At 39.6% G+C, this 27,011-nt stretch overlaps 2 protein-coding genes across 9 annotated transcripts in view; one reads left to right on the forward strand and one right to left on the reverse strand.

Moving 5' to 3' along the window:
• The window catches only part of LOC119851431 (zona pellucida binding protein), a 73,000-nt gene extending 68,502 nt beyond the window's left edge, over positions 1-4,498 (forward strand). For 2 of the 4 annotated variants that reach the window (XM_038391247.2, XM_043508654.1), the window contains exon 7: positions 4,231-4,479. In XM_038391247.2, the coding sequence (XP_038247175.1) occupies positions 4,231-4,322 (92 nt within the window). In that variant the 3' untranslated portion in view covers positions 4,323-4,479. Of the gene's footprint in view, positions 1-4,230 lie in introns of all 4 variants that reach the window. The other 2 variants (XM_043508653.1, XM_038391246.2) reach the window with 2 other exon arrangements.
• Positions 4,499-14,497: 9,999 nt separating this feature from the next.
• The window catches only part of VWC2 (von Willebrand factor C domain containing 2), a 102,855-nt gene continuing 90,341 nt past the window's right edge, over positions 14,498-27,011 (reverse strand). For 4 of the 5 annotated variants that reach the window (XM_043508655.1, XM_038392885.2, XM_038392887.2 and 1 more), the window contains exon 4: positions 14,498-15,017. In XM_043508655.1, coding sequence (XP_043364590.1) covers positions 14,866-15,017 — 152 coding nt within the window. In that variant the 3' untranslated portion in view covers positions 14,498-14,865. Of the gene's footprint in view, positions 15,018-16,560; positions 16,641-27,011 lie in introns of all 5 variants that reach the window. The other variant, XR_005291509.2, reaches the window with a different exon arrangement.

Raw genomic sequence — 27,011 nt, forward strand, 5'->3', positions numbered from 1 at the left:
CTTTGAACCGCTGGCAAATTGCTGCATTTCTCACTTATTAGCTAAGACAGCATTTCTAGTTGCAATAACATCACCAAAGAGAGTGAGAAAATTAAAGGCTCTAAATGGCAGGACTTCCATATACTGTCTTCTATAAGTAGTCTTGGCAGAATTTGTCGGGGTTTTTTTATATGTAATTGACAGATAATCTAGATGTTTACACTCCCCCCTCCCCAATTTGTATCTATTTAAATTTTCATGATTGAGGGAAATTCTGCGGGCAGGGACAATAACTATTTAATAGTAGATTCAAAAAGTTAAAGCATTGTAACCATTAACACACACATTGTCAGTATCACATGTCAAAATATATAAAGTAAATCTCCTTAAATCAAACTCTAAGTTCTCAAGCATCATTTTTCTTTTTCTGTTGATCTGTAAATTTCTGTCATTATCGATGGAAAGGGTTTTGCATTGGTTTGTGTGTAGGGTGAAATGAACATTTACCAACAATTACTGATAAAAATCTAATCCTTCCAAGCCTATCTGTGAAGATAAGGTCTCATTAGAACCTCATCCAAAATTCCGGTCAAAGATGGTCTTGAAATTCCACTTAAATGTGGTTAATCACTAGTGATAATTTTTCTGAAACCACATACTAACAAGGATGAGGAAAAGCTGCACCCTCAGATGTCCATATGGTGCTCTCATTTTATAGAGAGCAAACAAGACTTTTTGTAGTTTAAACGGAAAGAATGATAGGTCAGGCCACTTCAGCCCAGAGGATTTCTAACTGGATCTCTTCCTGTATCTGTATTTGTTATGAGCTGTTAAAATGTGACACTATTACCAAGTATTATTGTGCATTAAACTGGAGCCCAGGCTGCCGCTGTGGTCCTTCTGAGGAGCATTCTCCTCATGGACATTTATAGAGTTGCTACATCCATACGTTCACTCAACATTATGCCATAGTGAAAGCATCCAGAGCTGATACCAACTTTGAAATGACAGTTCTACAGTTGCAGTTTAAATAGACCTCAGTGAGTTCCCATCTCCAAAAGAGAACTGCTTGGGGATCTCATTGGAATATAAACACAAGTGTACAAGCACTTAAGAAGAATAAGATGAAACAATTATTTACTACATTAACTGTGGCTCTGAGATTTGTTGCAGGTTATATATATTCCATGACCCACTCCCCGTCCCCGTTACAATGGATTGGTTAGTCTCAAAAACATTCCTGCAATGTTTTCATTTTCCTTCAGGAGTTAGGCTACAGATGTAGATGAAATACAGTACCAAAATTCATATCTTTTGTGGTCTCCTGATACATTCCTGGCAACTTGATTTCATCCCATGGTAGGGGTGGCAAACTTTTTGGCCCGATAGCCATTATCCGGGTTTGGAAATTGTATGGTGGGCCATGAATGCTAACAAAATTGGGGGTTGCAGTGTGGGAGGGGGTGAGGGCTCTGTCTGGTGGTGCGGGCTCTGGGGTGGGGCCAGAAATGAGGAATTCAGGTTGCAGGAGGAGGCTCTGGGCTGGGGCAGGGGGTTGGGGCACGGGAAGGGAGTTAGGGATGCAGGTTCTGGATGGCACCGCAAGCAGCTCCCAGAAGCAGCAGCATATCCCCCTTCTGGCTCCTACGTGGCGGTGAGGCCAGGAGGCTTTGTGTGCTGCCCCGTTCTCAGGCGCTACCCCTGCAGCTCCCCTTGGCCGCAGTTCCCAGCCAACAGGAGCTGCAGAGGCAGCACTTGGGGCGGAGGCAGCGTGCGGAGCCCCTCTGGCTGCTCCTTCATGTATGAGCCTGAGGGGGGATATGCCGCAGCTTCTGGGAGCTGTGCAGAGTCACAGCACGCACTGATCAGGGCAAGCCCTCGACCCCGCTCCCCTGTTGAACCGGGGCAAGCACTGGACTCCACTCCCCAGCGCGAGCTCAAGGGCCGGATTAAAACATCTGAAGGGCCGGATGTGGCCCCCAGGCCGTAGTTTGCCCACCTCTGTCCCATGGGATAATATAAACAAAAACCCACACTTGATTTATAACTTAGTAGCCTTTGTCCTCATTTGTTATATTTTATAGTTTGATTTCCTGTAGTATTTGCTTTAATGAACTAGGTACAAATTTAGCTTGCCATTACAGTAATTGGAATTTCTCCAGCTCTCTCAAAAAAGTGAATTAAAAAAAAAGAAACTATAACTGAAGAATAATCATGTCAAAGTTCTAAATAAAATGTGTTGCTCAAGCAAATATTGAAATAGTACTAAAAATTGGAGTAGAGCAGAAAATGTCAGCACATAGAATTCAAGAAGAAATTAACATGTCAAGTGCACTTAAAAGTTTGTGAGGTGTGAAATGGTACAAATGAAATACATGAGGTGAAGTATTTTGTGGAGATGTTTATACATGAAGGGTGAAGATAGGCCAGTGGGAATTTATGCTCAATAAGGAAGACCGAGGCGAGTTATGTTTACTGTAAGAAACTTTATATCTTTTCTCAGCAAGCAGTAGGCTGTTTGCTTAAGATTTTTTCTCTTTTTCATGCCTTGCTCTAGATGGCAGACTGAGATTGAGCTGTTCACAAATAGCTTTTTATATGATTGTTATCATATAACACAGAATTTTCTGGGACAAGAAGTGGGGAGAGTGCAGTTTTGCTTCTGTTGTTGAGACACTCTGGGGAGAAAGAAGGCTATTTACCAGCCCACCTGATGTGGAGACTGGGAAGTGCTGTTTGCTGCGTGTGTATCTAGGGTTTCCTCCAGCAGAACCATAGAGATGTGCTGAAGGGTGGATACAGAGCTTCACATTCCTCTTCCAGACATACTTCCTCACTCTCCCCAGCAGTGGGAGAAAAATTGTGACTCTCCTGCTGAGAGATAAGGGCTTCTGAATCCTACCAATCATCGTTACTGTGATGCTTCCCTTATGCTTAGTTAATGAAAATGTGTGAAACAAGGATGATGATTGTCTAATACACGTACAATGTTTTGTATAGTGTCTAGCAAAATGGGACTCTGCTCTTGTTTGGGGCCTTTAGGCACTACCATAATCCAAATAGTTAATACAGTGATTTTTAGGGTTGGGATGAGGGGCCACTTGCAAGCCTCTGTTGCTAAATGGTGAATAAGCTCTGCCCATTTCTAATGGCATTTGAGAAGACCTCTAAAATTCCTTTGAGTCACCAGAAAGGAACAAGCAGAGTCAGGCAACCCCTGGTGGTTGCCACAGGTCAGATGAACCTCGCTAAGGTTCTATAAAAATGGGAATAGGCAGGGTGAAACTCCACAAATCCTGTTTAATTAATAGGTGTCAGGTAGGATAAGACCTAGTGGACATCTTTGGGCTACAAAGTGGGGAAGCAGGTGTGCTCCAGCTACAGGAGTAGGAGTTTCCCAGTTTCCAGTGGGGCTGAGCATTAACACCCTCACTGTCCCCCTTTTTCTCTAAAATGCTATAATTGTCAAAGTATAGTGATGTTCAAGGAAGCCATGAGAACCACAGACAAACCAGTCACCTGACTGTGATCCTTCTTGCTTCCTCCTGATGACTTATGTTGGGGGCTAACATATCCTGTACAAGGTAGGGCTATAGTCCATCCTTAGCTGAGGATTTCATAGAATCGCATATCATGAGTTAAGTAGTAGAAAAATTATTCTGCTCACAACACCATCTTTGGCACCACACACTGATGTCTGCTTGTTTGTTGTATTCTCTGTGCACTTGCTACTTATTAATAGATTCTTAAAGGTCAAAAAGAAAAGGAGTACTTGTGGCACCTTAGAGACTAACAAATTTATTAGAGCATAAGCTTTCGTGAGCTACAGTTTTGTTTTAAATTTCCTTTTAAGTACATCTGTGTCCACTAGGTGGAGCTAAAGCAATTAAGTTCAAACATTACAGGGTGTTGACCAGATTAGAATCTGTTGGAAGCTGCTGCTCACTGGTTTTCAATAGTGAAAAAACTTACTTGGGGTAGAGCAATGGGGAGTCAGAGCGTCATACAAACTACTTTTGTGAAGAGAAGAACATTATATGTAACAAATGGACGGCATGTAAAAATAGATTTTTACATTTGTCCTTTTTTTAAAAATTCAAATATTAGAATGTTAGAAAAATCAGATCTTGCCAATTATTGAATATTACATCCCAAGGAAAGGGTTTTAAACATTTCTAATCTAAGCAATATTTTAGAAATCATTCATTTAGTTTTTTTAAATTTCTTTTGTTCTGTTTTCTTTGTCTGTAGTTGTCTGCAGCCCAGGATCATATAATCCCCACGATGGAGTTCACTGTCTTCAGTGCAACCATACTTTGATATATGGAGGAGCAAAATGTTAGCAGAATGTCAATAGGAATACATTGCTCTTCAGTAGCTCTGATGTATTTCATTTTTAATATAGTAATATCAATAAAATGATTTTAACAACTTGTACGGTGAATTTTGGTTCTATCAATTTGTTTTAAAAAGGAGTAATATCTAGTCATTTTAATAAAATATTAGGTCTTGTACCATTTTTGAGTATTTGATTTTTTTTAAAACTACATTTAGCGTTTATGAAATGTGCCAGATTGACTGCTGTGATGACTAAAGCTTTCTAGTTACTCACAGAACAGACAGAGTACTGGCAGTGGGCATGTATACTTTCCTACAAGTTTCTTGCCAATGTGCTTCTGCTTTTTCTACAAGGACCACCTCTAGGAGTGTACATGTAATTTAGTCTGCCTGATCATCCAATCCCTTCATAGACTGTTAGAGGACTATGAGGAGCCCAGATTCCACAGCACTTGCTCAGAGGAGGAGCACACTGGGACACAGATCCAAGTGTGATATTCTACTAAATTGTGTTTCTTCTGCGAACAATTACCAGGTAAGAAATTATTTCTTTCTGATAGCAGTGACTTCAGTTTCCATAGTAAGTAGGGCTTCAGTCATCCCACATTAAATTTCATAACGATAAATTAGTGCTACAGGCCTATATTCAATTCCTCCCCAAAAAGTGGCAGAATTTCAATTTAATCAATGAGTCATCATATTATCAGTATTTTCTATGCAATCTTATGGCCATGCCAGCAGGTCCCAATTGAACATTAAAGCTCTCTTGGCTCTTACCTGGAGTAGGCTAAATCTTTAGCTAAAGATCTATTTATATGCTTAATGCCTTGATGCCTTCTCATTGTTATTCCTTAGTGGGCATGTTAAGGACAGTGACAGAAGCCAGCCTCAGATCATTACCTAGTCAGGAGATTTGCAGAGCAGCCCCTATGGAATTCTTAATATAGTTTTAATAAAACACTAGCATTAGTGGAAACAAATTCATGTTGAAAAGTCTAATTTGTGCTGCAAAATCAGTATCAGTATTGAAAATACTCTAACTCAGTAGTTCTCAATCAGGGGTATATGTACATCTGGGAGTACTCAGAGGACTTCCGGGGGTACATCAAATCATCTAGATATTTGCCTAGTTTTACAACCGACTACATAAAAAGCACTAGCGAAGTCAGTACAAATTAAAATTTCATACAATGACTTGTTTATATTGCTCTATATACTGCACACTGAAATGTAAGTATACTATTGATTTGATTTTTTTTTACAATTTATATGATAAAAATAAGAAACTACAATTTTTCAGTAATAGTGCTGTGACACTTTTTTGTATTTTTATGTCTGATTTTGTAAGCAAGTGGTTTTTAAGTGAGGTGAAACTTGAGGGTACGCAAGACAAATCAGACCTCTGAAAGGGGTACAGTAGTCTGGAAAAGTTGAGAACCACTGGTCTAACTCATTTGACCCTTGATTTTTTTTTCCTTTTGGGACAATAGGTGACTTCAAGTGGGGGTGGGGTATTTCATTTGTTTTTTTAAAGTATTTCATGTTTTCCTTATTGTAGACACTTCCTTGGAGTTTAGATCCTCAAAGTGGGGAAGAATTACTTTTGAAGGAAACAACTAATTCTGATCTCAGGAAATTCCATTTGTAAGTAATCTCAGCTCACCTAGTATATTCCCTGCATGGCAAAATAAAAGAGCTGATAGCAGGGGCAGTTTCTAGCTATTTTGACACATTTCTAGGTAAACAGTTTAATACAATAGCTCTTCAAGTTTGGAATTTTCAAGTCGTAGCCTTATACACATAGACCATGTTTAAATGTTTGGATCTGTTACACTTATTACATTCTGAGAAGGAGAATTAAATACATGAGCTTCAGCATACTTAATGTTACTTCTTAAACATAAGGGAAATTAATTTAAAGAAATTATATTGCAAGCACCCGATTTGTATATTTTTATATGTAAAGATCTAGACTTCATAAAGATTCTGATTTGATGTGAATTGTGCCAAAAAATTAAAACATTTGAAAAACCATAGCGGTTGCTTTTTCAGTTTTAATGAACTAGTTTCTCTGTAGTGCATATTTATGTATGTATATCCAGGGCCTCTAATTAATCGAAAATAAATGCAAAAACATAATTAAGATTAACAGAATGACTTTTTATTGCTGAAACAGTTGTATAAACAGCATATCTAATATTTAGCAGAATATATAAAATAGCTATTTTTATCAAACGCCATTTTAAAACAAGTAGCTGGGAAAAAGCAGTGTTTGGGGGGAAAAAAAGCTTTAGCAGTAAATTATGAAATTAATCTATGTTCAACTGGAATCTACAAAATGACCAAATCCTAGTTATTCCGCATTTTCATTTGGTAAACAGGGTTAAACAGAATGCAAACTGTAAGTGTGGTTACATTGATTTGAAGCACTGCACATAAAATGTCATCTCCATAATTAGCCAATCACAATAACACTAAATTACTTAGCATTAGTTTGATTTATCAGTGGTTAATAAAGCATAGGAAACAGTGAGTCTTGCCTTTGCAAATATGTATGCTTTGTGCTGGTAACATGCCAAGTAATGTAAGCAGATGGAGCTTTGTACAGTACCTACTGCAAATAAACTCCAGGATTACCCTCTGGAATTAATTATTAGTTTTTAAGGCAGTAGAAATATAGATTAAGATGCACTTTTTATTTTTTTTTATAAATAGAGAAATACATTTATCAATCTGATGCACCTTTTAAAAAAACCTGTAATTGGCACACAATTCCATCACCTAAAGGCATTTATGAAATATCAACCATACTTCTTGAGATAGAATTGAATTGATAAGGGTTATGCTGTAATAGTTCTTTTCATTTTGATGTGTCATATCCTATAAGGGTCATGCCTTGATTCTCTATGTACACATTGTAGCATAGTGTGGAAAATGATTGTTTTTTCTGCTCCTCATAATGAGTGAAATTCATTCCATGAATCAGGCCAACTCAATGCCTATATACCACTTAAATCCTACTTGAGACTTATTTGGAGGGATTAAATAGTATCACTAGTACATAGGCCTTGTGCTGTTTTACTACATAGAGGGAATTTCACCTTCTATGATCATGCATTCCTCACAAAATTACTTATACCCATTCTCATATCTGATAATTCATTAATCACAATTAAATACAGATATTATATATAGTCTATGGGGCAAATCTCAGTTACATTGGTGTTAATCTGGAAATTAATTTACATTGGTGTAACCAAGATCAGAATTTGGTAATTTGTTTACATGTGCTGTCAGCAAAGGTTTGTGTACATTCTGTATATAGATATGCCATCGACATTTTTCATACTTCCCAAAATATTTCCATATTTTCCAGTTTTCTCTTTTGTATTTCCTTCAAAATACTTCCTTATTCTCTCAATGCCTGGCTGGAAATTGCAAACTTCTTTGTATATAAATCAGAAAATTTCATTTTTTGTCTTTTTCAGTTCTCAGTGATGATTCCATGTAAGACTTGTATTTATTCTATTTGTACCTCTCCTGCTACTTTTCATTGTTGTGCAAGAACTGATATTGCCATGTCACCTTTGCTTTTATTTTATCTTCTTACTAATTTTGTCTTTTATATCAGACCTAGGCCCATCCTCAGCACTCCCACTAGGACTTGTAGGTCCTTTGAGGGCAACCTTGCAGCTGCCTTCTACAATATCTGCACTAGGAGAATTTTCCACCCACAACCCACTCTGCTGAGGGCCCCTTTAAGACATTCTATCCCTTTTAGTGGGCCTAGAGGGGAACCAATGGAAGGGAGGATCTCACACCAGATGAGATGTTGACTGCTGTTAAGGTGAACACCAAGACTGTTGACTGATGCAAGGGTAAGCCCAATATTTACCTTGAGGGACAATGAATGCTGACTCTGTCAAAATATTGTCACTTTTATGTGTTGATACATCCTGATGAAAATATTCAGAATGCAATATCTCCTTTTTATAGCCAGTCATTTCTTATGTTTATCATTTGTTTTCTTTTACAACTTAACAAGAAATGACGTTACAGGGTCTAGATATGTTATTAGCCTTAGTTGAGACATCAGGAAGCAGAAATTAGTAAATGTTACCTCATAAATTCAGAGGTAAATAAGATTTTTTTCAATTAATTTAGCTGCAGCTAATCAAGGTGGGGTGTTTTCATGACTGATACATAATTAGCCATCAAAAATATATTCTAGGTCATGTTACTTATCTCTCTATCAATTCAGGATTCTGTTGTAACTTTAAACAATCCTGTTTAAAGTTAATCAAGTAGTAGCATCTCTACCTCCTTTGGTAGGAGGCTGATCCATAGTCTATCTCAGACTGGACATTTTTTTGCTGATATTTAGCCTTGATTTTTCTGCTTCGTGGGACATTTGCTTCCATGGTTTCAGTGTTACATTAGAATCTGGTTCTTACTGCAAAGTGTTTCTATGAGATATTTCATCATCATCTACAATTTAACACTCTCAATGCCTTTTTTGTATTGGAGCATGATTGATTTTAGGGTTGTCTTTAATATCACAAATGGTAAGATGCTTGAACTTTAATCTAAAATTCCTTTTTTACCTAGAATTGATGAATGATTTGGATGTATGGATAGCAAAGTGGAAAGTAATATTTTTTTTCCCTACCACGGTCTTGTCTTTTCTTTCCTTGGGGTTTTTCAGCAATGTACTGGACAGAGTGTACTTTCCATGAAGCCATATAAACACAGTATATAAAGGGAACATGTTGGCTGTTAAGAGAAATGGGTTATGTCAGCCTGACTTTTAAATGAATTCCTTTTCAAAATCCCCTATATCTAATGTGGAAATAACTCAAGATCCATTTAGTATAATTGCCTTCAAAAGATAGATTTTTTGACACTAAAAGTAATTAATAGTCCTGCAGTGTAATGTAAACATAGTGTGAGAATTTAGAGATGAGATACTTTTTCCAAAGAGGGAGGAATCTCTTAATTGTGATTTTTTCCTCTCTTTTTTGGTGGTATAGGCCCCAATTTAAGGATCCATCTCTATTCTGGACAGCTACATAAGCACTTTCCTAATCAGGGCCTCAGTCTTCTGCTCTTCTGTGCTGTGTCAACTTCTTTACTGCTTTGTTATTATACTCCTCATTTCTTTTGTCCTAAGATACGTTATTGCAACCTCAGTCTTTTCCCATCCATTTTGTTCCCCCACCCTGTGACCTCTTCTTACTTTGTTAATTTCCCTCGCACTCAGTCTTTCTGTTCCATTACCTTCCTGTACTCAAATTCTGTAATTTTCTCCTTATTGTTTGGTTTGATATATTTCTTCCAGTGTCACATTCATATCGTTATGGCTCTTCCTCTTTCTGATGTTCTTCTGCTCTCACCTTTTTCCCCAGGATAAAAACCTTTAAGAATGGCTATATTTGCCTTTACAATATTATTTTCTCTATTTGGTGTCTTTTTCTGTCTTTCCTGTCCCCTTGCCCCCAAATCCCAATAAGAATAATTAGACAGGAACATACCAATGCTTCAACTTGTGCAGTTTAAAGGCTCTCATAATGTACGAGGCAGTTGCGCTACAGTATAACATGGGAGCAAACTTCTGAATGCTTTGTTTGTTTGTTTGTTTTTTGTTAAGCATTTAATCTTTCCATCTACTATGTTTCCATCCCTCCTGACCATCACTTTGAGTCTAACTGAAAAGAACAAATAAAGAACAATTGAATGCTTCATGGTGAAAGCTGGAAAAGAAGTTATATTTACAAATAGTTTTGATCTCACATTTTCTACTTTTCCCCGTTTTCCCCCATTCTTAGTAATAGAACATTTTATATGAAAGACTTTTTTAAAAAATATTCTCTGCCTATTTATCAGAAACCATAGGTGGCAAGATCTCTGCAGCACCTACTTATGCGTATCTGAGGCCAAATTCACTCCTGTTGTAAAGCCACAGAAGTCAGAGTTGCACTGTTAAGTTGGCTCTGATTTCAGATAGGGAATAAGCAGGAGAATTAAAAGCAGAGACCCTGTGTTCATGGAAGTATCAATAAAAACAACTGGGGAAAGAAGAATGCCCGCTTATCCTCACACATCCCCCACAAAAACATCTATTCACCATGAAATACAGACTTATTCGTTATCCATTAGCAGGTCATGAATTTGGTAGGGTTATGAAAAATGTGCTATGAGCTGTGGACTCTGGCTACCTTAGGGGAGGAGGGCTCCTACCATGTGCTGGGCTCAAGCTGCTAGTCCCAGCCGGACTCGGGAGGGACGGGACTTGCTCTTCCTCTGCAGGGGCCATTCCTGGGCCAGATCAGACCTACCTCTGGGAATCTCCCCTGGCTGCAGGAAGCTCCACAGCTGCACTGCCTTCAGAGCTGGGCTCCCAACCAGCAGCTGCAGGCAGCAATAGGAGATTCCCGGGGGGTGGGTCTCACCTGGCCCCCAAAGTGGCCCTTGCAGGACACAAGGAAGTCCCATCCCTACCCTGCCTAGCTGGGAAAAGCAGCTGGAGCCCAGCACATGGTAGGAGTCCCCAGCTGGGGCACCCTCAGCCCTGCACCTCCCCAACTCCAGCCCCCTACAGCCCTTGGCAGTCACCAACCCATAATGCTGTCCCCTCCCCCCCCATACCCTGCAACCCTCACTTCTAGGCTGGCATGGCACTGTCTTCAAAGCTCTCTGGCCGTCCAGCTCTGAAGGCAGCACAGAAGTAAGGGTGGGAATTCTGCGACCCCCCCCATGACTCCTTTTGGGTAGGGATGCCCACGGTTACAACACTGTTTCAGATGTTTACATATGAAATTTCAGAGAAATTGACTATTTTTAAAATCCCATGAGCATGAAATTGTCCAAAATGGATGCTGAATTTGGTAGAGTCCTAGTTCTTATGGATGAAAAACTGCAAGATAGAGAATTGCCAACCAGCTGAAATAAGTAACACTGCTTGAACAGCGGCAGGTGTCTTTGACCATTTTAACTGGCTTGAGGTATTTTCCCGTTTTTGACAATATACATTAAGTAAGTGATAACCCAATATTATTTGCAGTATTATATATTTTTACCACAGTCAGATTTTAAAACTATTGTTTTATGGCAAACTGACATTTCTTCACTTCAGTAACATATATTTTACTTGATTAAAATTATAAATTGGAAAGAGTTAAATATAACTTCCAGTGAATTGTCTGTTAGCAAAACAGAGCTTGTTTTAATGTTTCTTCATTTTTGTTCAAACCTCAGCTGAATACTTCAGTATGATAGTCAATGCAACTCAATACACTGTGTGGCTTTGCTCATTAGGAACTATGTAGTTAGACTGTATTTGTACTTTTGTATGAAGAAATTAAACAGTATTTGCTCCTAGATTCAAACAGGAATATTACTTCAGTTATGTGATGAGAGCTAGATCAATATAGATTTCAACACCGGTATCTAATATGGACACCAGGAACATCCTGTGCTGCTTAAAAAGTTTTAGAAAAAAGTCTACAGATGGACAGTCTTTTTTTTTTTCTCCCCTGTATTCCATGTTTGGTAAGGTTTTATTGTTCTTTCCCACTGCTATTTGAAAGACTCTGTAAGATGTACCTTTTTTCTTTCTGGTATAGTCCTCAGCACCTGGGGAGGGACAAAATCCCACTGCAGGTTTTACATTCCTTTTTATTTTTGAAGGGGAGAGGATATTGTTCTTTCGAAGTAGCTAAATCAGAACGAGTCTAAAAGGTGATGATGGGAAGAATTAAGATAAACTCTAAATAAAAATTAGTGCATCTACAAGGTGCCAAATTCACAGCGCTGGAGCCTGAAGTTCTACAAGTATCACATGTATGATCTACAAGTATCACAGGTACATACTGATGTGCTCTCACACATTACATTGCCAATGTTCCTGTTCACTGACATAGTAGAATCACCCTTGTAGAGTACAGTGCTCCTGCTTGTTCACTTCTTTGCCTCTTTACTGAGGCTGTCAACAAGAATGCCAGTCAGAGCCAATTATGGGTTTTTTTGTGCAGCCTTGACATCTGCGCTAGAAATTTGCCTTTGCCCATCAATTTTACACAGGCCACTGAACAGTCCTCAGCTGGCAGTAGTTACTATGGACCTGCGTTGGGTTTTGTTCAGTGACCTAGATGTAAAAGGCTCCATAGCCATCTTGCCATCCTCCCAATCATGATTTTTAAAAAGCAGTCTCTGCAACTCAAAAATATTTGAGAAACATCTTCAGTAAACCAGAGACACCTGAGAGATCATAAGGAATCCCATAAATCAGACAGGAAATTCTGGATGAAATTAGAAAAAGGCCGAAATGGTTATGTTAGTGTCAGGATTAAAAATGTGAAGTGGAAAATGCTCAATATTAACTATGCCCCTGAATTGGAACAGGGATTTGAATCTACCTCTCCTGCATTCCAAATGAGTGCCTTAATCTCTGTGTTGGGTCTTTCAGTCACTTCTGTTGAAGGTGGGAAACGCCTGAGTTGAGAATCCCAGGAGGGCTTTGGCTTGGGTTGCTCGGAAGCCTCACTCATTAGCTGTGGGGCAACATCAGGGCTTTGCACGTGCTGACTGGTAGAAACATAGGCACCTGCAGGGCTAGGCAGAAGCTGAGTAGTGGTTTTGCGAATGCCAGTGGCACCTAGATGTTGGAATCCTAAGTATCTTTGTAAATCTAGCCCTTAGCAACTTGGGACCAAAATCTGTTTGCTTTATTCAGCTGAGTAACATAACTACTTTTGTAAGGTGAATAGGATTTGGCTCTGATTTAGGGCCAAATTCTGCCACCTTAGGTTAGACTGAGTAGGACCTTACTGCACTAGTAGTTTCTACTCAGGGAATGAGGTACTATTGTTGGTAGAGGTAGCAGGATCAAGCACTTTTATGTCCAGATTTGCAAGAGTGCTCCACATGTTGGGTGCACACATGTGATCAAGCTCTTCCCAATCTGCCCATTAGTGATTTCCATTTACTACCGCTAGCAGAGAAATATTTTTATGCTAAGAGTGAAACATGTAGGGTACATATGTTGGACATTCTTTCTGCTGCTTATTGATAATAGCTTTTTAGTATAATATTTTGATGTACTTTATATCATAGGCTTGAGGAAAATCATTTTGATAGTTGATAGGTTCAGAACACATTTGAAAAAATCATAATCAGTCCAAAACCTACTTTCCTCGATCGTCCACCTCAATGGACTGAGGCTATATGTGAACTTGAAGTATATTTTGTTGTAGGATTATTTTTCTTCAGATTTTTAATTATTATGGTTACTTAAGCTTGCTGTGCATTTTATGACTTTGCTGCTTCATAGTTTCATCATTTTCTTGTCCATGATGTGGTTGAGAAACAGTTGTCTGGCGATTGATAGCTATATGAGCAAAATCCATACTTTGGCCCTTTGAAGTCAATGGCAAAACTTCCATTGAAATCCTGATAGAAGTTTGAGAGCTAAACAATGTAAGTTACGCATCAGGTGTCATGTAGTTAACTACTAACATTGCAATAATTCAGCAAAGCATATGCTATAGTTAAGTGCCTTCTTGAACCTGGGCCTCACGAGTGATTCAACCCAAGTGTAATTTATGAGAGTAGCAGAAAAACCAAGAGCGTGTTTAAATAAAGCAGGTCTCCACTATTTTATCTTACACCTGTTAGTTGCTTCTCCTGTTATACTCCCCGTCATACTCTGTGGTCAGTTGTACTTGTTTTTCACAACCATTAAATGTAAAATCATTGCAAGTTGAATTGTTTTGTCACTTACAGCCCTTATATCAGATATGGGACGCTTTACATCACAAAAGAATTCATCCTGATGTGATGTGTAAATACCTGAAATTAATTCTTATAGGATCCATGTTTAGAGTTCTGAAACAATTAATTACTATAATCAAAGTCACAATTTCATATTCTCTTCCCAGTTATACTAGTGCACGGCCACTGGAGATGCACCCAGAATAACTGAAAAGAGAATTTGGTCTACTTTTGCACATATAATACATTTAGCACATTATTTTAAAGCTTATACCGTATATTTTCAAAAGGTAGAATTTTGAATTACCTGAAATATGTGATTTGCTGGCTATTTCCTGGCCACACGTCTATTATTTTTGCCCACCAAAAATAAAGTCATAATAAATCTAAAATGGAAATGTTTTAGGCATGGTGCATGTACACAGTAGGACAGGTGACCGTACCATATTTTAATCTGTATCTATATAAAACATTTATTTTAACCTCTATAATGGGATTATATAAATACATAGAATATTTGATAGGGTGTACTCAGTGCACTCACCATGAAAATAAAACGTTAAGACAGGATTTTTTATGTCCAAACTTTTTTAAGTATATGGATTTCTTTGTCTTGTAGTATTCCATTACTATGAAAAACAAAATACCAGCATGATGATCTTTTTCTCCTCACCAAAAATATTCTTACTACAATGAATAATCTTTCCCAGGCTTATCTAGGGTTTTCACCACAGTGAAGTATTTTATAAAAACATCATAGTACTTTGATTTGTAGATTCCCTAGATTTGTTTGCATTCATGTCTAGTGCACATAGCTTGTCGTTCAATTCTCCAAGTGCCTTCTTCGTAAGTACAGTGACATATAGTGCATTCATCAGTCTTCACCTCTCGGCCAGCTGGAATGACCGTGGTTTCTGCAAAGCAGTTTGGGCCTAAAAAAAAAAAATTATAATATATATAAGCTGTAATATGTTTAGTTTTTGCTCCTTAATATTGCAGACCTAGTATGAAATTAGTAACAAAAAGTATGTTACTTTTAATGTCATATAGTTGTGATTTTTAAAACAGGATATTTAATTAGAAAAGGGAATGAGAACCATCTGTTCTGTGTTTGTCTGGGGGTTTTGTATGCACATTTCCCCTCTGTTCAAGAATATGTATATGTGTGCTAATTGTACAGTGTTTCATAGTAAGACCATACACAGCCATGATAGACATCTGGGAAGAGTCTGTTCCTGTAGATAAATACAGATTTCAGATGTGAGAAATACTCCATATGGTCCAGAAAGAGTAGAACACCATAGCATGACCACAGGTTATCAAGCATTTTACTTCAGATTTTATTGCTTCTTCCACTGGAAACATGTTTAGAATATACTTGTAAAGTATCCAAGCTTTATTTTGTGTTAGCTGAGAAAATATTTCCTGTCTCCATTATAACAGAGTATAATGTTATAATAATAATTTGAAGTCTGTATTGCCACCTGTGCACTCTATATATTGATATATTAACCAGCAATAAGCGAAGCACCTTTTTTTTTTTTTTTTTTTTTTGAGTTCACAGAAACATGTTTGTTTCCAACTACAAGGGAGGAGAACTACCTGACAATAGTCTCTTCAGGCTGGTGCACTACCCCTTATAAAACAGTGTTTTTGAGTTTTCTTTGCAAACAAAAAGTAGAAGCCAACTATTTGTTGAGGACAAATAGAATGATTCATATGTTTATTTGAACAACACACTCTTAGGATAAGAGAGTATCATTTTGTTCAGGGTCTGTGTACCAGATATATTACACCTATAGGCTGAGCCAGTGCCCAGTGAGTTCCAATGGACACTGCGTTAGACCCTTAGGCCACTGAAGAGTTGCCCCTGTAGAAAATATCTTATAGAACTTGCAAAACTCAAGTGTACTTTTTAAATGAAGTTGAATTTGCATAATTCTATTCTTTGTATATTTGACTGACTTCAACTTAGCAACTAAAATATTAAGCTTTTTTTTGGATTCTTGCTCAAAGTTTTGCACATAATAGAATTGCCATCGCTCACTAATCAGAGCTTAAAATCAGCATACCATATTTAAAGTATTTAATTTTATAGTGGTACCACCTTGTTCTCTGACCCTTTCATTTTTCACAAGCTAAGCAGCACTGGGCTGGATCAGTACTTGAATGGGAGACTTCAGCTACTGCAGAAAGTGATATTCTTCCTTCAAGTCACTACTGAATTAATGTCCCAAACACACTCCTGTGGGTGGAATGCTATCTTTCAGATTCGATTAAAAACAACTGTGTGTGTGTGTGTGTGTGTGTGTGTGTATATATATATATATATATATATATATATATATATTTTAAGATTTTGGATTTTTCCTCCCAATATAGCTGTTAACTCTGGTATCCTGGTCATATGACAAGTGATAACACTTTCCGATTAACTGAAAGTTTAGGCAGATACAGTATTATTATTGTACCTACACTTCTGGGGTAGAACACAGCAGTTGTTTCTCTTCATTGGGATATAAAGATGCGTGGGTATCATCCTATAGAGACCTTCACTGTAAAAGATATGGAACAAATGCTAAATTATTAAGGGTGAAATTCACTGCTGTACAGGGAATCTACACAAGACCTATATCCTACTTAAAATCCATCTAAGCACTGAAGTGCAAGAGGGACGTTGGTGCTGAATTTTGTTCTGAGAGAGTAAATGTTATATTTTGTTGTGATGAGCAACAAGAAATGAAATACAATTTAACCCTGAGTGAATTTAATTAATTGGGCTATTTTAATTCCATTACATTGAAAAGTATCTTATGCTATGAGCGGTGCCATTGAAATCAGTGCATTATTTAACATGAGTAACCATATCACAAATTGTTAATCCACTTCAGTTTGGAGAGGCTGTTTTATATTGGTAAGTCTAGTGTCAGTCATCTACTTGAGAAGGGTAGGCCTATCACAAAATAATGGTGAGACAGCAAGATATTAACAAGGAAGATGTTTTCTTAATTTTCATGTGGCTGTTCTGAATGACCACTAACTACAAGGGGAATTATCTATTTTAGGGTTTTGTATTTTCTTCCATCACTGAAACACTTGAGCATATTTCATGTTAATTAGATTGGTATACCAAAAGTTCCTTGTTCACTTCAAGTGGACTTAAGCTATTCTCCCTCTTTGTTACAGAAAGCTTTGATTAGGGAGCTTTCCATAACATAAACCACCATACTAAAATAGTAAATGAAACTTACACTGAAGAGGCTACATCAAACAAAACACTGGGAATTTATGTGCACACAGACATCAGTGTATGCTACATGTAGATGTATTCTGCAATTCTCCTTCTTCAGTTTCTATGGCTTTTGATGCTAAAGCATAACTTGACTTAAGTTTGACACACTAGCCAGAGTGGTCAGGTGAACTGTATGTGCTATCAACTTGCTGTGTGACCTTTGCCTCAATGTCCTCCTCCTGTAAAATGGGGATAACACCTCCTTACAAGAGTATTAGTCATATAACAACATTTGAACAACATTTTGAAGTTGTGAATTGCTAAGTATGTATGTGATTACACCTCCTCTTTAATATCTACACTATTGTGAATTTAGTAAGATGTTCCCCAGAAAGCTGTACTTTTTTTTTCTTTTCTGTCTTCTGGGCCATTTGCAAAGATAAATCTGGAGATTTTATGAAAATTAAGGTGCACATTTAATGTTTGTTCTGCCAGAGATGAGAGACTCCCTATAGACAGATGTGCAAGAAGATATTTTATGCTTAGGGACTGCTCCACTAGACACTCCTGACTCAACAAGAAAGGAAATATTTATATTGTAAAGATATTTTTCAATCTTAATAGAAATATATAAAACACTTGGTATGATTTCTCGCAACAAAATCTTTGGTGGCCTCAGAGTGTGGCCACTAACTCTCCCTGCTGGCCGCACTGAAACTTTTTTCTTAAAATACTTAAATTAACTTTAGGAAAAAAAATTAAATATGCACATTCACATCCAAATCATTGTAATGTATATTTGTAGGTTTTTTGGCAGATTCAACAACAAAAATAATGCTGCCTTCCTCTTCGGCCCTGCTACCCTGGGCTTAATGGGTCCTGGGGCTTGCTGTGAAAAGTGATTTTGTATATTTGTTAGTAGCTACTTGGGAGGCTAGGATAAGTGATATTGCCAAACATACAAGTATCACTTTTCACAGATAGCTAGCAGGTTTGCTGTGAAAAGTGATACTTGCATATTTGTTAATATCACTTTTCTCAGCAAGCCCCAGGACCCATTAAGCCCTGGATAGGGGGACAGAAGGGGGAGGCAGCAGTGATAGGAGATGAATACATGGGAGTGGGTGATGAGCCCCATAGCTGCATGGCCAGAGTGGTCTGGTATCTGCTGCCATGTGGCCAGGGCCAGAGCTCAGTGCCCACGGCCAGAAGCCGCGTGACTCGAGCTAGGGATCGGAGCCTGCTGCCATGCAGCGGGAGCTGTGGGTCAGCGCCCAGGACTAGTGCCTGCTGCTATACGGCTAGAACCCGGAGCTGGGTGCTGGAGACCTGGAATCAGCACTCACTGCAGCGCAGCCAGGGCCAGGGGTCGGCACCCGGGACCAGCTCCTGCCACCATGTGACAAGAGCCCGGGAACAGAGCTGTGGGTCAGCGCCTGGGTCAGGAGATCAGCACCAGGGGCTAGGGCTGTGTGGCTGGAGCCTGGGGCCAGTGTCTGCCACCTCATTGCTGGAATTGGGGGCTAGAGGCTGACTGAAGCTCTGTGACTAGAGCATGGGGGCAGCACCTGCTACCCTGCGGCCAGAGCCAGGGGTTGGTACCCAAAGCCCTGCAGTTGGAACTCGCTGCCATGCAGCTGAGGTTGGGAGTTGGTGCCTGTGGCCGAAGCCTGGGACTGGAGCTGGGAACCAGCACCTGCTGCCATGCAGCTGGAACTAGGGTCCGGAGGTTGACACCCCGCAGCTGGAGGCTAGGGCCAGGTGGCCAGAGCCCGGGGGGGTCAGTAACTGCTGTCCCCTGGTTGGAGCTGCACAGCCAGGTTCCTGAAGTCCTGCAGCTGGAGCCTGCTGCTCAAACCCCCTCCTCCCCACAACGTGGGTGAAGAACTCACCTTGCTCCTGCAGTGTTGTGTCCCATCTCTCTCCAGAGGCAGGGCAGGGCAGCGCATCCAGGAGCAACAAGGAAGGAAGAGGAGGGACCAATACTTTGCCCCCCTTCCCCTGATCACTGCTCAGGAGGCTGTTGTGGCCACACGAAAAGCCCCTGGTGGCTGCATGTGGCCATGGTGGCCGCATTTGAGAAACACTGACCTAACTGGACATCATCATCTCTACATCCCCCCAGTGATGAGAGGGGAATTCCTGATTAAAATATAATGAACAGTTAGTTAGTAAATAACCAGTCTGATTTACTATTAACCATCAAAACTTTTTCCCAGTGCCCTGCCTGAGCAGCCTCTCTCCTGTAGCTCACTCCAGGGAAGTTAAAGGGGTTTTAAGCAAAACTCTGGCGTTTGCAAATTGTGAATTTTTAATACATTATTTAATAAGATAGATGGCCTGGTATATAGCTGGACACTTGAAGACAAACCAAGGTTTAAAAAATTGTTACTGATTTATCACTCAAAACATTTGAATTAAAAAATAACTATGTGAGGGTAAAGCAGCAACTCTTTTACAACCTAAACTATCCAAATACTTGCTGATTACAATATTATGGTGATCTGGAATGTTGCTTCTCTCTGTTTGCCAGTAGCATAATGGAAAACGAATCTCTTCTCCTTGGCCAATAAAGCATGCTACCTGCCATGCTTTGTGGTTTCTAAACTTGTTCTTTTTAATACTATAGTTCCAACTTTAGCATCTGTACAATTTAATGTAGCAACAGCCAATAGCATTTGTTTGAGGAGAATTTACTTTACAAATACCGTGATCTAGGTCACCAGGTTGTGTAAACTGGTGTAGCTCCCATGAAATCAATGGAGCTGCACCTGTTTACACCAGCTGACGCTGTAGCCTCATCTCGTATAGGATAGTCGCAACAGGACCAATCCCAGAAGTAGTTTGAAATTCTTCAAACAATTTGTTTCCCAAAAGTATATGCTTGATCCTGCATTCTTTACTTAAGCAAAACTGCACTGATCCCTATTGACTAGGGAGATTTCTTTCACAAGTCTAAAGGTCCGATTCTGTTGTAAGAGTGGACTAAATCAAAAATAACTTTCATGAAAACTGCAGTTACATCAGTGTAAAGTGAGTGTGAGATCAAGTTCTTGGACAGCTAAGTAAGAAATCCTAAATTTCTTGATCACATTAAAATGTTTCAGCCTAATTAGGACTATATAGGTTGATGCTATATAGGCTTCTTATATCCTCAAATATGTTTTTAAAAACAACTGTTGGCATAAATGCATCTCTTGTACAATATTTTGAGGTTTCTAATTGATACCATGAAAAGCTTCCAGTGAATTATGATGTTCTATGCTCTAATGTTGATAAATACAACAGGATTTAATTAAAATGCAAATTTTGTTATCCCAGAAGAAAACATCCTGATACCAATTATCAACAGAAAGTGTCCAAGCCACTCACCTATAGGTGCAGTATTCCTTGTAACCCTGACAATCTTTTAAGAGATTCTTTCAAGCCGCTGCTCCTCCCCTTCCATAAAAACATTTGTGCTTTACAGTGTTAATTGTGTTTAACTCCTTTGCAGAGTGACCCTGCTTTTGCATATGTACTCACCTATTCAGACAGATACAGTAACTTAGTCACATTGTAATCAATGATTCCATAATATATTAGGCCAAATGATGGGCAAATAATCTCTTCAATGCACGAGGTACAAGTCAAAGCAAAATTTAGCCCCTTTGAAATACATGCCACCATCAGTAATAATACTTTGATGCAAGACTTCTCTGTCCTTTGGTCCTAGCTGTCTTACACTCCTTAGTAATTGCCCTTCTAATCTGTAATAGTCATGTGGCTTGTCAGGCATCATACAGCACGTCTATCTAGATATTTATATACTGCATTCATCACTGTGGTACCCAAGCACTTTACCAATTATATTTAAAAAAGCCAGTTACCTTTGCTTTTCTCCACCTATTTAAATAGATAGATAAATTTAAACCTATTTGTCCTGAAGGCAATGATATGTCATAGATAAAACAAAGATACAGAACTATCAGTTTCACCTGATTTTTTCACATACTTTGTTTAAGCAAATTCATCAGGCTCTTTCTTTGTTAAAAAGAACTTTCATAGAAGTTGTACTTCTTAGGCTTAGGCAAGCTAAGGGCCAGACCACAGATTTCAGATTATTGAGACTGGCTCTCAGTGCTGTAGTTAAAAAGGTTCCCTTCAACTGGAACATTATACTCAAGACCCTACTGTGCTTGCTGAATAATTCTATGTATTGATTTTTTTTTAAAGAGTAACAGCATGGAGAGAAAAAATAAAAAAGGAAGTCCCCCATTTAATACAGACCCAGACTAGACATCAAACTGCAGGCTATTCCTCACCCCCCAAAATCCAATCACTGCTTTCTCAAAAGATGTATCCTTTTCGGCTTCATCCCCTTCCACTCTCTGATCTCATCTAACGAGTATGTATCTTCCTGATTTGACTGTTTCCCCATCAGGTGTGTAGATATAACATATCTTTCACACTAACGTTTCTCTGAAAGAGTGGAGAAAGCAGTTAGATGAACTAGCAGAGGTAGTTTGAGACTAGATCAGCTGACTTGCATTCTTTTAAAAAAATTAATCAATCACCGCTGACACTACCACACTATTGACTACTGTCAATCTAGTTTTGCCTCTTACTAACCTCTCTCTCGATAGATAGGTATATCTTTGGATACCACTGTACCAGACTAAAGGAGTGGTTTTAGTTATAAAGAGTTGAATTTCAATTTTAAAACCAATTTGGAAGTCTTTAGGCCCTAACAATGGGTGCTTTACATAGTTTAATTAATGCCTTCACATTGTGTATTAAAGTCCTAAACCATCAAGACATCTTTTTAGAGTGGTAGTGAATGTGTATGTTTAAAGAACCGAAAAAAGCTCCCATCTGTTTGTAATTCTATCTATCTAGCTTCTATAGAAAAAGGTGGATTGCACACTGTACTGCTGTTCATAAAAACTGCTTTGTTCATGCTAGATAGAATCTTAATGTGTTGCAGAAGAAAACCAAGAATACTTTTTCTAGGGTCGATTTTCCTGTTATATGCATAGAAAACTGAAAGAGAAACTGGTATAGTAAAAACTATTAAACATGCCACAATTTAGGAACACGGGTGCATCTGTAGACAGACCGAAGAAAGCTGAACTAAGTACTTGTGCAGCGAAGAGGGTTGGAAGTGTTCTTTGTGGCATTGCTATACAAAACATATAGTAACAAGTGCTACCAAGTTTGCTTTTGCTGTGGTCTCATTTTTTTTTCCAACAACTAGGTAAATCTCCATTTAAAGCTGCTTTTTAAGCTCCCTTTGAGGTTAGTGAGACTTACAAATCTTGATTATTTTTTTTATTTTACACTTCATGGCTCTGGCCCCATGTGTGATGTCCACTTAAGTACAGAAATTCAACAAAACAAAGCCACCTTACTCAGTAAAAGCATTCTGCACTTTTCTACATAAGTGTAAAACCTGATTTTTCACTGCCTTGCTCCTAGTGGCAGCATTTACACCTGTGCGAATATAGTGTAAAATGCTAGCCATTCAGAACTGTTCTGTTTTATATTTATTTTGCATAGGTGTAAATGACTGTACAAGATGCAAGGTAATAGGGAATCAGGAACATGGTATTTGTAACATTTCCCTTTACACATGAAAATGTGTAAGGTGTGCTATTTGAGAGGATTAGATTTTAAAAATCTTTTTAGTCAACCAAAGAAAACCAGTAAACCAGAGAAAACAAATTGATTGAGCTGAAGTAGAAAGAACTCTGTATTATCAAATATCATATAAGCCAAACAAAGCATCAGAGCATACAAAGGGCCAAATTAAATACATAGACTTGAGTCATAAAAATAGGCACATCAAACAAGCTTCTTGATTAGAAGAATTAATAAAGCTGGTGGAAGTGAGATACTTACCCTAAAATTATGTTCAAAAATAAGACATATAAGAGTGAATCCCCTGGAGAATCTGTGGAACTGTACCAATTAGAGATGAGGTGAATACCTTTGGGAAGTGTGTGTATTTCTCTGCAAACTCTAGTTATCCTTAGAAACTCACAAGCAGCTTATACAATTTGTACTTGTGCTTCCTTAGAACTCAGCAGACACCAGCTTGGTGTTTATGGAGTTAGAGTTTTATAAACTATAATAAACTTTTATAAACTATAAATTCATGTTGGATGCCACAGGTTCAAAGCACTCATGAGCCAGACTCTGCTTATTTGCATCTGAAGTCCTCTATCCCTATTAACACCAGACAGGCTAACGGATAATTATCAGTAGAAGGAAGGAAGGTGACTTGTCTTACAGTAACTGAGGTCTTTGAGATGTTGGTCAATATGGGTATTCATTGTGGGTGTGCATGTGCTCCTGGAACCAGACATTCTCCAACAGCAGTATCTCTAGGCACGTGCCTGTGCCCTTCATCTCCTCATACTCCCCGCTGAGGAGGTAAGGGGCAACACAGACTGACCGCCTCCCCAGTTTCTACTCTACTGCAAATCTAGAGGTGAGCTGAGAATAGGAAAAGGATGGCAGATCATGAATACCCATCAGGACCACACGCCTTTGAAGGACTCTGGTTACTGTAAGATAAGTAACCCTCCTTTTTTCCTTCAAGTGCTGGTACCTGTGGGTGACTTCCAAGCAGGCAGATATGAGGAGCTGCTTTGTACCAGTTTGCAGGATTGTTGAGCAGAGGCTTGAATCAGGGCACAGTGGCTGGTAGCCTTTTGAATGGAGCCCAGGTTGCTGCTCTGCTGATCTCTGACAGTAGGATTCCTGGCAGAGAAGACACTGAGGCAGCTTGAGCTCTGGTAGATTGAGGAGGAGGGTCTTCCACAAGCTCATAGTAAAGGAGGATGCAGTGGGAAATACATTTTGAGAGTCTTTGGGAAGATATTGCCTCTTTGGCAAGAGAGAGAGAGTAATAACTTCAGATCTTCAGATCTGTCCAAGTAGAAGGCCAGATTCAGATCCCAGGCAGGTTTACTGTTTTGAGGTGGGTAAAAACCAAGTAGCTCTTCACAGGAGGATGAAAGACATTAATAACTTCTAAATGTATCTACAAGTGAACTGACATAGGCCTTATGACTTCTGTGAGAGGAGATAGTCCAGGAGAAGAGCATCACTGACTCCTCCAGAGGCAAATGATGCTTCTAGCACCGCAGGGAGCACTGCTTCCACTTGGCAGCAAAACACTTTCTAGTAGAGAGTATCCTGCTATTGAGAAGGATGGATTGGACCTCCTCCAAGCAAGCTCTCTCTAAGTCAGTTGCCCATCCCAAAAAATGGGCTATCAGATGGAGCAATGCTAGGTTAGGTTAGGTTAGGATGGTTGGACCTGCCTCATTCCGTGACAACAGGTCTAGAAACAGCAGTAGGTGAATGCACAGGTGAGAAGCCATCTGCAGAGCAGTGGTGAACAAGAACGATCATGGCCACCATGGTACTGTTAGGATCACCATTGCTATATCCAACTTGATCTTTTAGAGGATAGAAGGTAGGAGGGGCACAGGAGGGAAGCCATACATCAACAGATTTGACTACTGCTCTATGAAGGTATCCCCTCTGAAGTTGTGCCCTTAGGCAGCCCAAGAACAATAGGCCTGTCTTTCCCTATGGTGTAAAAGTGCACCATGATGGGAGTCCCCACTGACTAAAGGTCCACTGGACCACTGATAAGTGGAGCTCCCACTAGTGAGCCTCATGAAAATGCCAGCTGAGGGAGTTAGTTATGCCTGCTAGGTTCTCTGCAGAGAACGTAATCTGATGCTGAATGGACCTATTCCAGAGCTGGTCTGATTCCCTGCAGAGTAGGGCAGACCTTTTCCCTCTGTTTATATAATAAACAATGGAAATATCTGACCTGGACATAAATAGACTGAATGAAAGACAGGAACCTCTTCCACACTTTGTGAACTTCCTGAAGCCTCAAGAAGGTTGATGTGAAGTCCAGGAAAATGAGCTGTCTGGTCATCTAGGTGCAATCCCCAGCCTAGAGGCATCTGTAACAAGTGTGTTTGTGAATGGTGTGGGAACAAGGGAAATCCTCTACACAAATAGCGTCCCTCTGCACCCACCAGGTGAGCAATGTCAGGACACCATGAGGAAATGAGACTTTTGTCCATGGAGTCTGATAGGAGCATAGACCTCCCTCAGCCAAATCTGGAGACCGTAAATGTGAAGCCTGCCAAAGGGGGTGCATACGGCGACATGGTTTAGCAGGATCAGACTGTTATCTAAGGACTGAGTTGAAGGACTCTCATTGTGAGGCATGTGTCCTGCAGTAAGTAGGCCGTGGCTGCAATTAAGTATTGATTGCCTCCAATAAATTATATAGTTGTTGGTGTTAAAGTGGACTTTCTTGGATTTATCTGAAGTCCCAAGGAGTCATGCAGGTTAAGCAAGGAGGTGACTGCTAAGTGCACCTCCTGATGCGATTGTCCCATGAGCAGGCAGTCATATAGGTATGAAAATACAGGGTTGTGTTGATGGTGCAGGTGCACTGCTTTCACAGCTATGAAATCTATAGAAAGTTTTGGAGCCATCAGAAGGCCCAACATGTGGATTTTGTATTGGAAGTGCTCTAAATCCACTGTAAAGTGCAGGAACCTTCTGGGTGGATGTCTATATGAGAATAGGTGTCCTTCAAGTCAAGAGCCAGAAACCAGTTGCCTTTGTTCAAGGAGGGGATTATGGCCGCCAGGGGAATCATCCTCTAACTTGAGTGGCAGATGAAGGCGTTCAACTGCCTGAGATCCAGGATAAGTCTCCAGCCCCCTTTCATTTTCCGGAGTAAAACCCTTCTCCCCATGAAGAGGGGGTACAGGCTCTATAACCTCTAGCTAGATTAGAGAGTACAGCTCTTGTCTGAGAATCCTCTTGGGAGTGGGGTTCATGAAGAGGGGCAGACAGTAATTTAATTGTATAGCCAGTTAAAATGCTCCCTAAGACCCCTTTGTCCAAAATCATAAGCTGTCACATTGAAAGGAAATGGGCCAGGTGGTCATCAAAATAGTGGGGGAGACTAAATGCTCAAGGACTGGTTGACTTCTCTTGTGTGCCATCAAAATGATGTCTTGGAAAGTGTGGAGGTAGGGATGACGGTGAAAACCAAAAAGATAAAGTGAAACTAAAGTATAATATAATGCTACCTTGGTAGTTGAGTAAGATATAAATCAATCTATGTAAACACTGGGGAGCCCTCATCCAAAGTGCTGTATCCAGGTTTAGTCAATAATTATTGCTTGGTAGGCATTATGCAATTAAAAAAAAACAAGAATGATATCCCATATCAGCCACCGTTTAACCTCTTTTTAGATCCAATATACTTTTTTTTTTTTTTTTTTTTTTTTTAAAAACCACAGTCCTAGTGTTATCTTACGATTAAGGCTGCATGTCTGCCACAGATTCAGTGACCTCCATGACTTCTGCAGCGGCTGGTGCTGGCTCAGGCAGCCCCCAGGCCAGCAACAGCAGTCTGGGTGTGTGAGAGGGGGCTCAGGCAGGGGTGCGTGGCGGTGCTTACCTACGGGGAGCTCCCTGGCTCCCACCGCCATGTCCATGCAGCTCCTAGGCAGAGAGGCCAGTGGGCCCCTGCGCTCTGCTCACACCTGCCGGCCCCGCCCCCACAGCTCCCATTGGCTGTGGTTCCTAGGAGCTATAGGGACATGGTGGTCAGAGCTGGGTAGGGAGCCTGGCAACCCTGCCAATCCTACCCCCCCTCCCC

The sequence above is a fragment of the Dermochelys coriacea genome, chromosome 2 (assembly GCF_009764565.3).
Source record: "Dermochelys coriacea isolate rDerCor1 chromosome 2, rDerCor1.pri.v4, whole genome shotgun sequence".
NCBI lineage: Eukaryota > Metazoa > Chordata > Testudines > Dermochelyidae > Dermochelys > Dermochelys coriacea.